The 14,902-nt window shown below is 50.0% G+C and overlaps 1 protein-coding gene across 1 annotated transcript in view; it reads right to left on the reverse strand.

Moving 5' to 3' along the window:
• The window catches only part of LOC142852983 (polycystin-1-like protein 2), a 55,455-nt gene extending 40,801 nt beyond the window's left edge, over window positions 1–14,654 (reverse strand). The window contains exons 1-6 of the mRNA XM_075977957.1: window positions 14,286–14,654; window positions 13,222–13,386; window positions 12,585–12,770; window positions 7,998–8,108; window positions 4,185–4,332; window positions 1,328–1,557 (exon numbers count right to left, since the gene is read on the reverse strand). Of these exons, the coding sequence (XP_075834072.1) occupies window positions 1,328–1,557; window positions 4,185–4,332; window positions 7,998–8,108; window positions 12,585–12,770; window positions 13,222–13,386; window positions 14,286–14,586 (1,141 nt within the window). The 5' untranslated portion in view covers window positions 14,587–14,654. The remainder of the gene's footprint in view (window positions 1–1,327; window positions 1,558–4,184; window positions 4,333–7,997; window positions 8,109–12,584; window positions 12,771–13,221; window positions 13,387–14,285) is intronic.
• Between the last annotated feature and the right edge of the window lie 248 nt (window positions 14,655–14,902).

Here is a 14,902-nt window from a genome sequence, read left to right on the forward strand (position 1 = left end):
TTCATCATCATCACCACCATCTTCATCACCACCACCATCTTCATCACCACCACCATCTTCATCATCACCACCATCATCATCACCATCACCACCATCACCATCACCATATCATCACCATCATTATCATCACTACTATCATCATCACTATCACCATCTTCATCATCAGCACCACTATCTTCATCATCACCACCATCATCATCACCACCACCATCATCATCACTATCACCATCCTCATCATCACCACCACTATCTTCATCATCACCACCATCATCATCACTATCACCATCTTCATCACCACCACCATCTTCATCATCACCACCATCATCATCACTATCACCATCTTCATCATCACCACCATCATCATCATCACCACCATCATCATCATCACCACCATCATCTTCATCATCACCACCACCATCATCATCACCACCACCATCTTCATCATCACCACCATCATCATCACCATCACCATCATCATCACCACCATCATCATCACCACCCTCAACATTTCCCTCATCATCATCACCATCATCCTAGATCATTGTTGCGTAATTTATGTCAACAGGGCTGAGTTCAGATCTCTAACTGTACTGTGCTTGTGGGGAAATGCTGTTGTGAATAAGACAGAAGAGCTGGCTACTTAAAATAGCAATGGAAACCCTCCAAGCACCAGCCAGCTAGGACGGGTGTGCTGAGAAACAGTGGAAACTGTGGCAAACGAGAGGGATTTCTGTATTAATTAGAATGGATGCTGTGACCAATCAAGGTGGAAACCTCGGCTGACCGAAGTAGATGTTGTAACCAATTAAAACGGCCTCTGGAGTAATTAGAAGACACTGTGTCCCATCTGAGCAGACCCTAGCCAGAGCTGTCGACCGGCTTCTATCAATGTGTACAGCTGACTATTGCCAGGCTCACGACCACAGGATGGTGACACACTCATTGCTGCCATTGATTGTCTAAGATGGGCTTGGGCCCAGCTGGCAGCTCTCCCAGTCTCATCTCTTCCTATTGAAACTCCCCCAGTGGGAAGTGGTACGGAGGTCCTGTTTCTCAGATGGGATTGTGGGCATGCAGAAAGAGCCTTGAGAAGGTGGGGGTTCTCAATGGTTCATTAACTTCTGACTTAGGGCAAATTAACACGAGTCTATTATTGGTCAATAGCATGGGACATTATAAGTCAATCACTTAGAGCAATGAAGACACCATGGGTATTAAATAAATGAACAGATGGTAGCTAAGGCCCTGAAGCCTCAAGTTTGCTAGACAGATTCAGAGGAGACTGATCCTCCCATTTGCCTCAACTTTTTCCATCCTGCAGACTCACCTGCATCCAGATCCACCTGAATCCACAGAGGGTCCCCGAAGACGGCCTGACAGAGAAGGCTGGCTCCAGATCCGGAGAGGCCGGTGCACCCGGTGACATGAGGTATCTCCATCCTGTCTCGCAACACTACTTGTTTCTGAGCGGTCACGTGCCAGTCACTGGTTGTACACTCAGCGAACACAGTGACCTCCCCAGGGGCAGTGAACTGGTGAGTCACATGACTGACCACACTGTGAGGGGCAAGGAGAGCACAAGCTTCAGCAGTCACGCATGCATTCACAACTCCCATGCTTTGCAAAGACAAGTTGGGGGAGCCGGGAGCGTCGCTAGGTGGGGAGAGGGCTCGTCTAGCGTGTGTGAAGCTCTGGGTTTGATCTCCAGCACTCCATTATCAGCAGGGTGTGATGATGCACACTTGTGGTCCAGCACCCAGCATGGGGAGGCAGAAGGTTAGAAGTTCAAGACCATCCTCTGACACACAGTGATTTTGAGGCCAGTCTCAGTTGAAAGAAAAAGATGTCACATACCGCACCCTGCTCTGTGGTCACACCGTGACACCTCAGCAACACCTCAGAAATAGAAACAGCATTGGTAAGACTTGGAAAATGTCAGCTGCCAGTCCTTTGAAAACCATTACTTATTTTATTGTTTATTTGCATGTGTGTGCACCTGTGTGTCATGTGTGCAAGTGTGTGGAGGTCAGAGGTCAACCTTGGGTGGTGTTCTTCATGAGTCCAGTGAGCTTCAGGGATCCTCTTGTCTCGGCCTCCCGATCCTGGGATTTCAAGAGCATGCATCATGCCTGGCATTTTTTGTGGGTGCTAGGGATCAAACTCAGGTCTTCATGCTTGCATTGCAAGATCTTTACTGCCTTTGCTGTCTCTCCGGTCCCTAAAAGTCCTTTTTACCCACCACCTCCTAGGAACAGTCTCCTGGATGGGAAAGTTTTACCAGCTGTTCCTGACCAGCACACTGTGGGGGCTTTCCAGGATGTCTCATCTTCCCTCATACCCCTGAGCAGCAGGGAGAACGAGCGCTTTGCAGGGTATGATCTGCTCCCTCAGGCCCAGCCCAGTCCCTTTCACCTAGAGCAGAGTTTCTCACACTGTGGATCGAGACCCCTTTGGGGTCAAACAAACCTGTCATGGGGGTCTCCTAAGACCATTGGAAAACACAGATACTTACACTATAGTTTGCAACAGCAACAAAATTACAGTTGTGAAATAGCAATGAAAATAATTGTATGGTTGGGGTCAGCACAGCATGAGGAACTGTATTAAAGGGTCACAGTACTAGGGAGGTTGGGGAACATTGCTTTAGGTCCTCTGCTTCTGCACCCGAACCCAAAAGACTGCAGCTTTGGAGCACACCCCAGCATCACTTTCCCCAATGCCTCACAGTGCTCTGTGTGCATCTACTCCTCCCCAAGGCTCTTGATACCTTGTGTATTACCATCTTCTCAGCACAATTGTTACCCCAAGACACCCCAGATATAGAGGCAACTCCCAGTGGGGACAGAAAAACAGCCAATGCCCAGTTGCACCAGTAGGGGACACACGGTTACCCAATTCCAGGCTTGGACAAAGTTGGCCTTATATAAATTGTCCCGTAAGACCCATAATAGAGTCTCAGATATGAGGAGTTTTTCCAGGACAGAGAAAGAAAACAGCCTGCCATGCGTATGAATGAGCATGTCAAATGGGTGCTTCCAAAGGTGAAGCCTCTGGTTTATTAGGCTGGCTCTCCATGAGGCAGGATTCTATCCTCAGCCCACGGTAGGAATGGGATTCAGTTTTAAAGTTTCTACCTCTTAGACGAATAGGCAGCTAAGCCCGTCTAGGAGGCTTCAATTCAGTGGTAGAGCACTAACTTAGCATGTGTGAGACCCTGGGTTCACGACCCACCATTGCGAAAAATAAATAAATGGGAACGCTTATAGTGGCTCATACCTATAATTTCAAGCCCTTGGTATGAGCAAGAGGATCAGAAGTTCAAGGGACAGCCTGGGGTGCACACATGTAGGTGTGTATATGGGCGCATGTAGAGGTAAGAGGAAAGCCTCAGATGTCATTTTTCAGGTCTTGTTCGCCTATTTTTTTTTTTTAAAGACAGGCGTCTCTCATTAACCCAGAACTCATCAAGTAGGGTAGTCTGATCTTCCTGTATCTGCTTCCATGACCCTGGAATGACAGGGTAGACCACTGGCTGGGTTTTTGTCTTTTGTTTTTTTACATGGGTTCTGGAGAACCAAACTCAGGTTCTTTACCCCTGAGCTATCACCAGCCCTATTGGCTTGTGTTCATGGACAAAGCAACTCAGGCTTGGAGAGAAACAACATAGCCCAAGGGATACAGACTAGGGGTGGAGGTGGGGGGTGACGGTGGCTGAACTAGATGCAAACCAGGATGCTGTGACAAAGCTCAGGTGGTCAGAGGCAGGTGGAGACGGCTCCCAACGTGGTGATGGAGCCTGAACACACTATGCCCGGCAGCATCCTACTGCTGAGCTATCTGTCACTCTGCTCTGACAGAAAAAAAGCTCGACATCACTCACAACACTCAATTCTCAATTCTGGAAAGCCCCCGAAGCACTGGGATCAAGCCCAGGCCAGCCTTGTGATGATGAACAGCACAGGCCCTCGGCTGACATCCAGTTGACCCTGGGACAGGTGAGAGAGTGAGGCCTTTCTTGGTGAGTGACCACCTGCAGGGTCAGCCCAGCCGGGCAGTCTGCTCCCCCCATCCCAGAACCAGGAGAAGTGAAAGGAATGGATTCAGTCACTAGGTTTGGAGGCGGCTGGTCATGCAGCCAAAGCTGATCAATACAACCTTCACTAAGGATTAGAGGTCACTCTTACCTGGGAGGGTAGTAGGGGTCAAACGTGTGGCCATCTCCCATGCTGAGTACACAGGACAGGTTTCCAGTGTAGGGAGAAAGGAGCCACAATAGGGAGATGGTGACATTGTCGAGGACGAAGCTCTCACTGGGCGCCACCAGCCGCAGGCCTGCAGACCCAAGCAAAATGCTTTGTGAATCTGTGACTCACAGACGTGGGTTTCTGCTCAAGACTCACTTCCTCTACCCATGTGGCCTTTATTTTTATATAAGGCCTTTAATTTAATTTAATGTAATTTAGAGATAGGGTCTCTTCACATAATGCTGGCTGATGCTGATCTGGAACTCACTATGTAGACCAGGCTGGCCTCAAACTCACAGAGATACACTTGCCTCTGCCTTCTGATTACTTTTACTTTTGAAAGATTTATATGTTTGTTTAGTGTGTGTATGTGTGCATATGCGTGTGTGCATGTGCCCATACACAAACATGCATGTTCATGTATGTATAGCTTGCAAGAATCAGTTCTCTCTCTTTACCATGTGGCCTTCAGGGATCAATCTCAGGTCATCAGGCTGCAAGAGCCTCTACAGTTTGCATCTCTTGGGCTTTTTACATTTAATTTTTTTTAAATTTTATTTTTGAGACAGGGTCTATATATTCGAGCCCTCAAACATAATTGTGGATGCCCTTGAACTTTGGATCCTCCTGGATGCTGAGGTTACAAGCATGCACCACTATGCCTTGGTTTATATCTGTGGCGTTGGGGATCAAACGCGGGGCCTCTCACATAAGAATCAAGCACTTCACCTACAGGGTGACAGTCCTTGGAAGCACACACAGCCCTCAAGACCTGTGTTTTGCTGCCTAGTGACAGCCATTGCCACCACCTGGGCCGCTTTGTAGAGAGAGCTTCAGGCACACACACGCGCACACACACACGCTCCTTTATTTGCACAGATGGTACAAGCTGTTTCCTCTCCAGCACGGGGCACTTTTTAAGCTAATGTGTCAGAGATGAGTCTGTGTGACAGTCCTAGAGCTGTGCTTCCCTTTTCAGCAGCTGCACAATGCACCCTAATTTTTTTTAACCAGGACACCCGGGATCCAGATCTACTTTACGATCGCTAAAGCCCCTAAAGCAAACGCTCCTGCAAGAAAATCCATTTGGTTAAGGCAGCCTTCATATTCAACTTTACAAGACTTGAACTTCAAAAGCTGGGGAGGGGTGGGGTGGGTGTGGTGAGAGAAGCAGAATTAGCTGGGGCTCCACACAGCCCTCTGCTAACCTGTGCACTGCCACCTTCCCGTGCCTGGACACTACACTGTGAGTGCAAAGACTAGGGAGGGAGGTGGAAGCCATCAGGCTCTTGCTCTCAGCTGGGAGGGGTGCTCAGGGTGCAGTGGGGCCCGTGAGGGGGTGCTGAGGATGCAGTGGGGCCCGTGAGGGGGTGCTCAGGGTGCAGTGGGGCCCATGAGGGGGTGAAGTGAAACCTGTTAAGGGGTGCCATGGGGCCTGTGAGGGGGTGCAGTGGGGCCTGTGAGGGGGTGCTTGGGGTGCAGTGGGGCCCATGAGGAGGAGCTCAGGGTGCAGTGGGGCCTGTGAGGGGTGCTCAGTGTAGAGCTGGAATCCCTGTGTATGGGAGCGGGGCATTGACTCTGTCTTCGTGAATCAGAGGAAAGTTCTGGACAGCACACACTGGTTCACAGGGACAGGATGAAACACCACACCCTCCACATCTGCCCTAAGCCACACACTTCAGTGACACACTGTGACTGACAAAAGACACTCTTTGTCCACTATCAAAGCCACCAAACAGAAGGAGATGCCAAAGCATTTGCTCTCTCTTTTCTACCACTGAGAGGGGGAAACTCGCCTCCTTGTTTCACCCAGACCAGCCAACCAAAGCCATGGGTAGAGCCTGCCTACTGGCTGCCTCCCTCTCCTCCTGTACCTGTCCCCCTCCAGCCTCAACTCTGCTGTGCTGGATGCCGCTGGAACCCTGCCAGCTCTGACTCATCTCCCCCCCCCACCCCCCCGCAGGTCCCTGTGGCTCACACACTGGACAGAAGTTGCTTTTCTGAGTCATTTGTCACAGGATGGCACAATGCAGTGTCTCACCCTTAAGGGAAACTGGTGTACTCATCCTTCTGTGTAGGAAAGTGAATTAAGGCAGCTCTTCAGGAGGGTGATTTAGTGCTGTCTTCCAGCCCTCTTAAAATGCACTTAGCGTTCCAACTACCAGCAAGATTATTTTCTTCTCTGAAGATAATCTTAAGTTCACGTCAAGATAGTCAAGCAAGGCAGCAGTGGCCCGCACGACACTAGGTCTGAGCAGCATCCAATCATAGGGTGGGGGAAGGCTCAAGGGCCCCACCCTTTACTAGGGAGCCACGGACAGAGGAAGGCAGCTGGGGGAGGGGAGACACTGTCGCCTAGGTGGTATAGCCACTGTTGAGTTGCCCGTGCTTCAGTGGACAGCAACACAGCCCTCCTCACACCAAAGGCCCTGGTTAAACTCATTGGGTCACAAAACCAAGCTGCTCCTTCCCCCAAAATGTAAAGGCTTGAATGTGGAAGGGGATTTTTTGGGAGGCAAAAGAGGGTGGGAAAAAGGAGGGGAAGAGAATGGGGGTGAGCGTGGTCAGAAGGAAGCTAACAAAGTGGGGGGGGGTTGACTTTGTTTGTTTGTTTTAATTTTTCAAGACAGGGTTTTGCTGTAGCTGTTGAGCCTGTCCTATCCTGTAGATCAGGTTGGCCTCGAACTTACAGAGATCCACCTGCCTCTGCCTTCCAAGTGCTGGGATTAAAAGTGTTTCCTAAAAGAGGTGTGCACAAGGGTGGACTTTGCAGTGTGAAAAGAAACCGAGAAAAACTGGGAGCAGGCTACATGTCCACACGTAAGGGAACGCCAACACAGGCAAATGCTGGGATCCAACACAGCCATTCAAAGCATAAGGAAGTGACTTAGAAACAAGTCTGGGATATATTATAAGATGAAAAAAAAAAGCCAGGCGGTGGTGGCCACGCACACCTTTGATCCCAGCACTGGGAAGGCAGAAGCAGGCCAATCTCTGAGTTTGAGGTCAGCCTGGCCTACAGAGTGAGTTCCAGGAAATAAAATAAAATGAAAAAAGTAAAGTTGTAAAGTAATGTCTTATATGATTACATTTTAGTTAAAAATGCATATATAATCACTCATGGTCATGTCTACAAGCATTTTTAAAACGTAGAGAAAAACATTCTCACAATAATTAATAGTGTTTCCTTAGGAGAAATAGGGCTTTCAAGTAGAAGGGTAGGATGTTTCCCTTCTTTATTGTAATTTTTTTGCAAATTATGATAATGTGGGTAAGTTCATTACTTTTAATATTTTAATTTTAAGGCTGGAGAGATGGCTCAGTGGGTAGGAGCGCTTGTTGCTCTTGCAGAGGATCTGGGTTCATTTCCCAGCACCTACATGGTGGCTAGCAGCATCTGTAACTGCAATTCAAGGTGATCCTTACCCTCTTCTGTGCAGGCACTACATGCATGTGGCACACATACATACATGCAGGTAAAGCATTCATACACACACAAATCATTCTTCAAGAAATGGTTTTAAAAGGAAGTGTGTGTGTGTGTGTGTGTGTGTGTGTGTTGTGTGTGTGCGTGTGTGTGTGCAAATGACCCCAAGGAGCAGGCCAGGAGGCAGGAATGTCTGGTTGCAGGGAAGCTGTTGTGGGGAAAGTTGTCTGCAAACAGCAGATCTGACACGTGGGGAAGGGAGTTTCGACTGGCATATAGCAGTTATAAGAAGAAAATTCCCATGCCCCACCCAGTTGGAGACTCACCTTCCAGACACTGGTACTGCACCCACAAGTAGCTGCCCTGGGTGGGGCACAGGTCTCCAAAGTAGGTCCCATCTGCTGCTACCTGGCATACCTGCAGCCCCTGACACTGGCCTGGGAGGCATCCACAGTGCACGGAGACAGGAACGGTGTGGGAGACAAGAGGATTGCACGGAGATAGGAGACAAGAGGACATAAACTCAGCAGAGCATCACAGGTGAGTTACTTCACCCGCTCAGTTACTTACCACATGGCCACCACATGGCCGTTGCAAGCTCTGGGCTAAGAACTAAGAGGACCGGAATGTCACCTGTATTTTCTCTAAGGTGTGACATATTTAAATGTGTGTGAGATTGTTTAGCCAGCAAGACACATTACCCAGCCTCAGTCTCCAGACACCATGCTGGGTGGGGATTCCTCCTGTCTTCACTATATGAATCATGGGGTTCCAAACAACCTAGGGGCCACGGTTCTCTGTTCTACAGTTTGTAGAGACAGAGAATGATGCTCCCGTAAGCCAAGGACACCAAGGAGCACCAGAATACAGCTAGAGGATGCTGGGAAGGCTTCTCTCACGGCTTTCAGGGACCCTGCTGATACCTTGATCTTGGTTTCTGTCCTACATACTTGTTAGAGAATAAATGCCAGTTATTTGATCCCCAAGTCTGAGGGCTCAGTGTTGACATGCCTGTGACACTGATCGCCCTCTTTCTTCACATGGGGCCCTTCCTTATGTACCTCGGGGCCCAGAGTGGTCCAAGGCAGCAACACCACAGCATCCTGAACCAGTGAGCAATCCCACCAGGCCAGCTTCTGTGTCTAGCATCTCTCCAGTTCTCAAACCTCCCACTGTGCTGCCTGCATGCCCCTCCAAGGTCTCAGACAGCAGCCTTCCTGTTTGTCTTCTAGCACACAAGCCCTCACAGCAGCTTGGGGTGGCTTTACAACCAAGTTCCAGGTCCCCCCCTGCAGTCCAGTATCCTCCATACATTTCTGGGGGTGGGATTCTGGACTCCTTGGCTGGATCGCCTGCCTCCCTGTGTGCCAGAAACACACCCAGCATTCTGGATTTCCTTGTACCACCGAATTCTTTCTTCCTGTAGTTTTGCACACTCCCTTCCCATGTCCCCAGGCACGCACCTGTCTTTTCCTGGTAGCCTCTCACCTCTCAGCTCCTCTGGGTAGTCAATGGGTCCTTGTCCTCACCCACACGTCTCCTCACCTGACTCTGTCACACATTACAGCAATCTCATTTCCCAGACTCCCTAGTCCAAGCACATGTGGAGGACACATGTTCATCTCCGGCTACTCAAACAGTGGCTCAGAACAACACAGGCTCTTGGCTCTTGGCTCTTGGCTCTAAAGGTCAGAAATCTGGGTGGGTGGGTTGGCCTGGGCTGGGCTGCTTGCCGTTCTTGGGGATCTGGGAAACACTGTAGCCAATACCATTTCCGAGGCAGAATCCAGTCCTCAGATGCCGGCAGTGTCTCTTTCATCCCTGAGTGAGGCCTCTTCAAGCTGCTTTGAAGCTGCCCTGCTCACATCTGGAACCTGGCTGGCTTCTCCTTCCCAGCTATTTTCTGTTTCCGTCCAGAGATAGAGGGGCTCGTGTGTGTGACCTTAAGCACATCTGCTGAGTCCCTGTGTCTCCTGTGTCACTTTCTGAGCCCCAGCACGTCACACCCACAGTTCTGGGGATTAGGGACATGCAAGAAGCAGTCTGGTTTCTCAGAACTTCCAGGACTTTGGAAAACTGGATTAAAACCTGCTTATTGAATGACCTAACATAGTTCATTGATTGATTGATTGATTGATTTCCTCCCTTCCCTTTCCTTTTTTTTCATTCTTTTCCTTCCCCTTTGCCCCTTTCCCCTCCATTCCCTCTCTTCCTTCCTTTCTATGCTTTTCTGTTTTAAAGACAGGGTCTGACCAGGTAGCCCTCGCCGCTGGGCCAGAACTCTCTGTGAAGGATCAGGCTGACCTTGAACTCAAAGACCGGCCTGCCTCTACTCTCTAAGTGCTGGGGTTAACGGAGTGCACCACCACATCTGACTGATTTGTATTTTTGAAGAGGGGGTGAGTGGAGTTTCACTTTGACGTTTAGGTTGACCTTAATCTTTGACCTCAAACAATCCTCTCGTCACCACTTCCTGAGTTACTGGGACTGTTGGCATAGGCCACTGCACCCAACTAAAAACATAAGTATTGCTTCTTTGAATTGCGACTTGCCGGGGTGGGGGGAGCTGTGGCAGCTGTTTCTGATCATTAAATCTAAGGTCTCTCACATGCTAGGCAGAGAGTCTGCACTGAGCATGCCCCCAGCTCTCAGCATAACTCCCAGGGATGCCTAGCTGGTGATGTCCCTCCATCTGGTTACATATTCCTGTGTACACCCGTAACCCTAGATGGTAGTCTCCAAAGGCCTAGGGAGTATTTTAAATGTTCCGTGCACTCTTGGGTCTTCCACACACAGCTGGCATGTAGTGGCTATCAGGCATGTTTTACATGAGTCAATGCACAGTGCATTTCGCTCCCCTCCATGGCAGCATTTATCTGTCTCCCCACTGGACTCTGAGCTCTTTGATCCATCCTATCTCTACAGAGCCCAGGGTAGTGCATGGCACTATGGGTCCTCAATAAATGTTTATTGGCCACTGGCTGATTGAGTGATTGAGCACTCAAATGCAATCAAATATTGGGGCCCTGCCAGGTTCTTTCACGCTTCCCAGTGGGGTCCAGGTCTCTGTCACCTCTCTGGGGTGTGGGGACAATGTTTTCAAAACTTACAGCTGAACCTTTGGGATAGCAGCCTGCCCAGCTGCAGCGTGCTGTTGGGAGGAAGCCTCCTTCAACCTGTCCAACTGAGGTCCTTCCATCTTGGAGGACACCGCTCAGGAGTGCCAGAACTCGGAAGTGGGCGATTGAGAGCTAGAAGCTGATTCAGTATTTTCTACCATGTATAGCTCTGAGGGTGGGGCAAGGACAATAAGGTAGAAGACCTGTTGGGAGAAAGAGGAGTGGAGCAGGGGGAATTACAAGAGAGAAGAGACTTGATCTCCCCAGAGGGAGGAGGCCCAGAGAGTACTCTGCACCCCACAATCATCACAGGTCTTTGGTTAGAGACAGAGCCTCAGAGGAGACATGCTAACAGGGCTTCCAGGCTGGAAAACGTGCAGCTATGTCCTCATTAGCCGAGGAGTGAAGGCCTGGTGTCTGGACAGTGGTCACCTCGGCAGATTCCCCGATGTCCTGGGAGGATCTGGAGACCTCACAAGGAAACCTCGGGAAGCTCCAGGAAGCCCTGCAGCTGAATCCTTTGATGGAGCAAGTAGGAATCTTAGGAGATTTAATCTGATTCAGCGAGGGAGCCCTGGAGACACTGCCACATATGCAGGAGATGGCATCAGAAATGTCTGCTCTAAGGACTGGGGAGATGACCCAGGCACAGATGTGCCCACTGTATCAACACAAGAACCCTAGTTCAACCCCCAGAACCCACATTAAAAAAGCAGGGTGTAGTGGTACAAATTTATAATCCTACCACTGGGGAAGTAGAGACAGGCAGGTTGCTGGGACTCACTGGCTAGTATCATGTGGTGTCCATGAGTCCAGACCAGTGAGATACTGTGTCTCAAGAGACACAGGGAGATGAGCCCAGAGAAACGACACCTAAGATCATCCACTGACCTTTACACTAGGGGCAAGGGTGGGAATTGGGCCAGGAGGAGGAGCGTTATATAAGAAACAAACTAAATAAACTAGAACAAGAACTGAGAGGGCCACACATCTCAAAAACAAAACAATACTAGGCATAACACTGCAAAAAGCTAACAGTTAAAAAATGTGCTGTGGAATGACATAGAAGACAGTGCTGTTTACACAACCAAGATCACACAGGCTTAGGGATGCTCAGAAGGAAGGCAGGACTGAGGACCAGGTGTATGATTGGTAAACACCAAAAACCCAGCAGGAGTTGGCCCCTGGAGGCCATGCTGGAGCCCTGCGATGCTATGCTGAATTCTTCATGAGTAAACCTTAAGCTAATGCTACAATGTTACATGGTCTTAAGATCTGACAAAGGTGGGAAGTGGCTCCCTTGGAGCTTATCCCAATAGTCTTTATTCTTTGCTGATTTGCTTGCTTGAGACAGAGTCTCATGTAGCCCAGGTTGGCCCCAAACTTGCTAGGTAGCTGAAGGATTCCCAATCCTCTTGTCACCATATCCCAGCTGCAAGGTTTGCAGACATAAGCCTCACAATCCAGTTCTCTCTCGTTGCTCTTGTCCGTAGGGTTGAAAGGTTTTGTAACTTTAAAAATTGGGTTAACTAGGTTGATGTTCTCTGCACCCACACAGGTAGGGGATCAGAAGCCTTCCTGCGCCAGGAGCTGGTTTGATGACCATAGTAGGCCTGCCTCAATGTCCTGTTCAAAAACTTGGTGCCATGGGCAGAGACTAACTGGTTTCCCCACGTGAAGGAGGCCCAGGCCATATCTGAAGAACATCAGACCCTTCCAGGACCTTTTGACGTGTGTAGAAGACCAGCAACTGTTCTCTGCTTCAGGCAGAGCTATGGGGCACTGGGATCCTACCTGCCACCTCATCCTTGACGCTGACCCAGCCACATTCCCCCTCCAGGTCTGATGGAGGCCATACGCCCTGTGTGCAGAAATAGGGGGTCTGGCGCCCGTAGAAAGCATCCTGGACCTGGATGACCTCGCCCGAGCCACAGTGCATGGTAGCGTTGTGGCCCTCACAAGCCAGGCTGCGGCCGACCCCTGCAACAAAGGGACGGTGACAAGTTCGGAGCACATGCTGGCCTGGGATGCTGAGATGCAAAGACACAGTGGTAGTGGGGCCAGCTGGAGAGGAGAAGAGACCTGAGAAGATACAGAGAGTGGTACAGGCAGAGATGGGGGTGGGGGAGACCCAGAGGTGGAAAGGGAGGAAGTCCCAAACAGTCGAGGTGGTGACAGACGAAGCCTAGCCAGCAAGTTGTCTGAACAGGGAGAGGAGAGACTCAGAGAGGCAGACAGTGAAGAGAGAGGAAAGAAAAGAGACCCAAGGGAGAGGATGAGTTAGGAGATCGAAAGACCACAAGAAACTCAGAGAGATGGGGGGTCAATAAAGAGAGAAGGTTAAAGCAGCGGGGACTAAAGGCAGAAGAAGGCAGTCAGGCAGGAAGAGAGGAGAGGGAGACAGGAAGGGGCCCCCACAGGACCAGCTCACCAAACTCGCAGATGAAGGCAAAGGCCTGGGTGCAGTCCTTCAAGGCAGCCCACTGAGATGAAGGGCCACTCCTGATGTAGCCGCAGGTCCCTGAGGTAAGTGTGGCCTGTACTCCCTGCCAGTTGCTGTAGTTCACATTAGTAGAATCCAGCCAGGTACCAGGGCCTGCATTGGGAACAAGTGCAGGAGGGCTTGGCCTGCAGGAGTCCCCGCTTAGCCTCCCTAAATCAACCCCTAGTATGCCATAGGTGCTCAGTCTCTTTGGAGGGCTTGCCCTAACTTGGCTCCTAGTATACCATAGGTGCCCAATGAATGCCTCTCTTTCACACACCAGAGAATGGGTGTGTTCTCTTCATCAGGTTTTGAACACTCAGACATAACTAGACACCCATCACAAAAAAACATAAAAGGTGATGATACCTAGGTGTGGCAAAATGCATAGCCCAGCGTGTGTCGTGATGTTCACGGGTAGATGACTCCTGGGCAGGGTGTCTGCAGATGTGTCTGGGCATGGGTTGAGTTCATACAGAAGTTTCTAGAGCCTTGAGAAGATGGCTGGAACTGTTTAAGTGTAAGACTCACAACCTTCCAGGAAAGGTTTCCCCTCAGAGAAACACATCTGTAGGCCGGGCGATGGTGGCGCACGCCTTTAATCCCAGCACTCGGGAGGCAGAGGTAGGCAGATCTCTGTGAGTTCGAGACCAGCCTGGTCTACAGAGCTAGTTCCAGGACAGGCTCCAAAGCCACAGAGAAACCCTGTCTCGAAAAACCAAAAAAAAAAAAAGAAACACATCTGTATCTGCCTTAGGTTCCCCAGGGCTTCTGCAGTGCTCTAGAGAGCCTAGAGCCCAGAACGAGAGGAGTACAAGCACATTTTCAGACCTTCTCTGTGCTAGTTACTGTCCCTGAATTATTTTACAGGATCTACCAGACATCCAAAGAGGAAGGTCTCCTGAGCATGAAAATTCAGACGTGTTCCTTTGCCCTGTGGGGTTCTGGGTGAGAAGCAGCGGTAAGAGTTATTGGCACAAGCTTCCCATCAGACACCGCTACACAGCACCTACCAGCCACAGTCTCATTGGGTGCCGAAGTTCCCGTGAGTCCAATCCACCAGTTCCTGTCCTGAGTGATGTGTCGCTGCAGAAACTGCTGGGTGTCTTCATCGTGAATGAAGACCAGATGGCCTCCGTGCCCTTCACACCAGCCCTGGGCCCCGTGGAAGGTGTGCCCCAGCAGCACGAATTCATAGCAAGCATCTCTGAAGAACACCTGGCTTTTTAAGCAGAGATGGCTTCCTTCTAACTTGGCCCCAGCGGCCCCAGCGCTCAGTGCGAGCCCCAGGAGCAGCACACCGGCCGTGCTCATCCTGAGACCACTGCAGGAGTTGCAGGACGGAGCTCGTTCCTCGTGGCTTCATATTCTGCCATCCTCACAAGCACCCACCGCCCATCTTCCGGTCCCTCTCTGCACCAAATAATAACTCTTTTGTTTATGAGACAAACGACTCGGGATGAATGTGTCTGTGTTTTGGCTTCACACGACTCTGTTCAATGCCTGTTTGAAAACCTATTCATATTCCAGTTGCTTCCAGAGAAAGACAAATTTGCTATGATACCTGCTTGACAGATTCTTTACTGCTCATTTGTTTTTGTCATTACCTGGGTGCCCAGTGTTTCCAGAA

The sequence above is a fragment of the Microtus pennsylvanicus genome, chromosome 6, assembly GCF_037038515.1.
Source record: "Microtus pennsylvanicus isolate mMicPen1 chromosome 6, mMicPen1.hap1, whole genome shotgun sequence".
NCBI lineage: Eukaryota > Metazoa > Chordata > Mammalia > Rodentia > Cricetidae > Microtus > Microtus pennsylvanicus.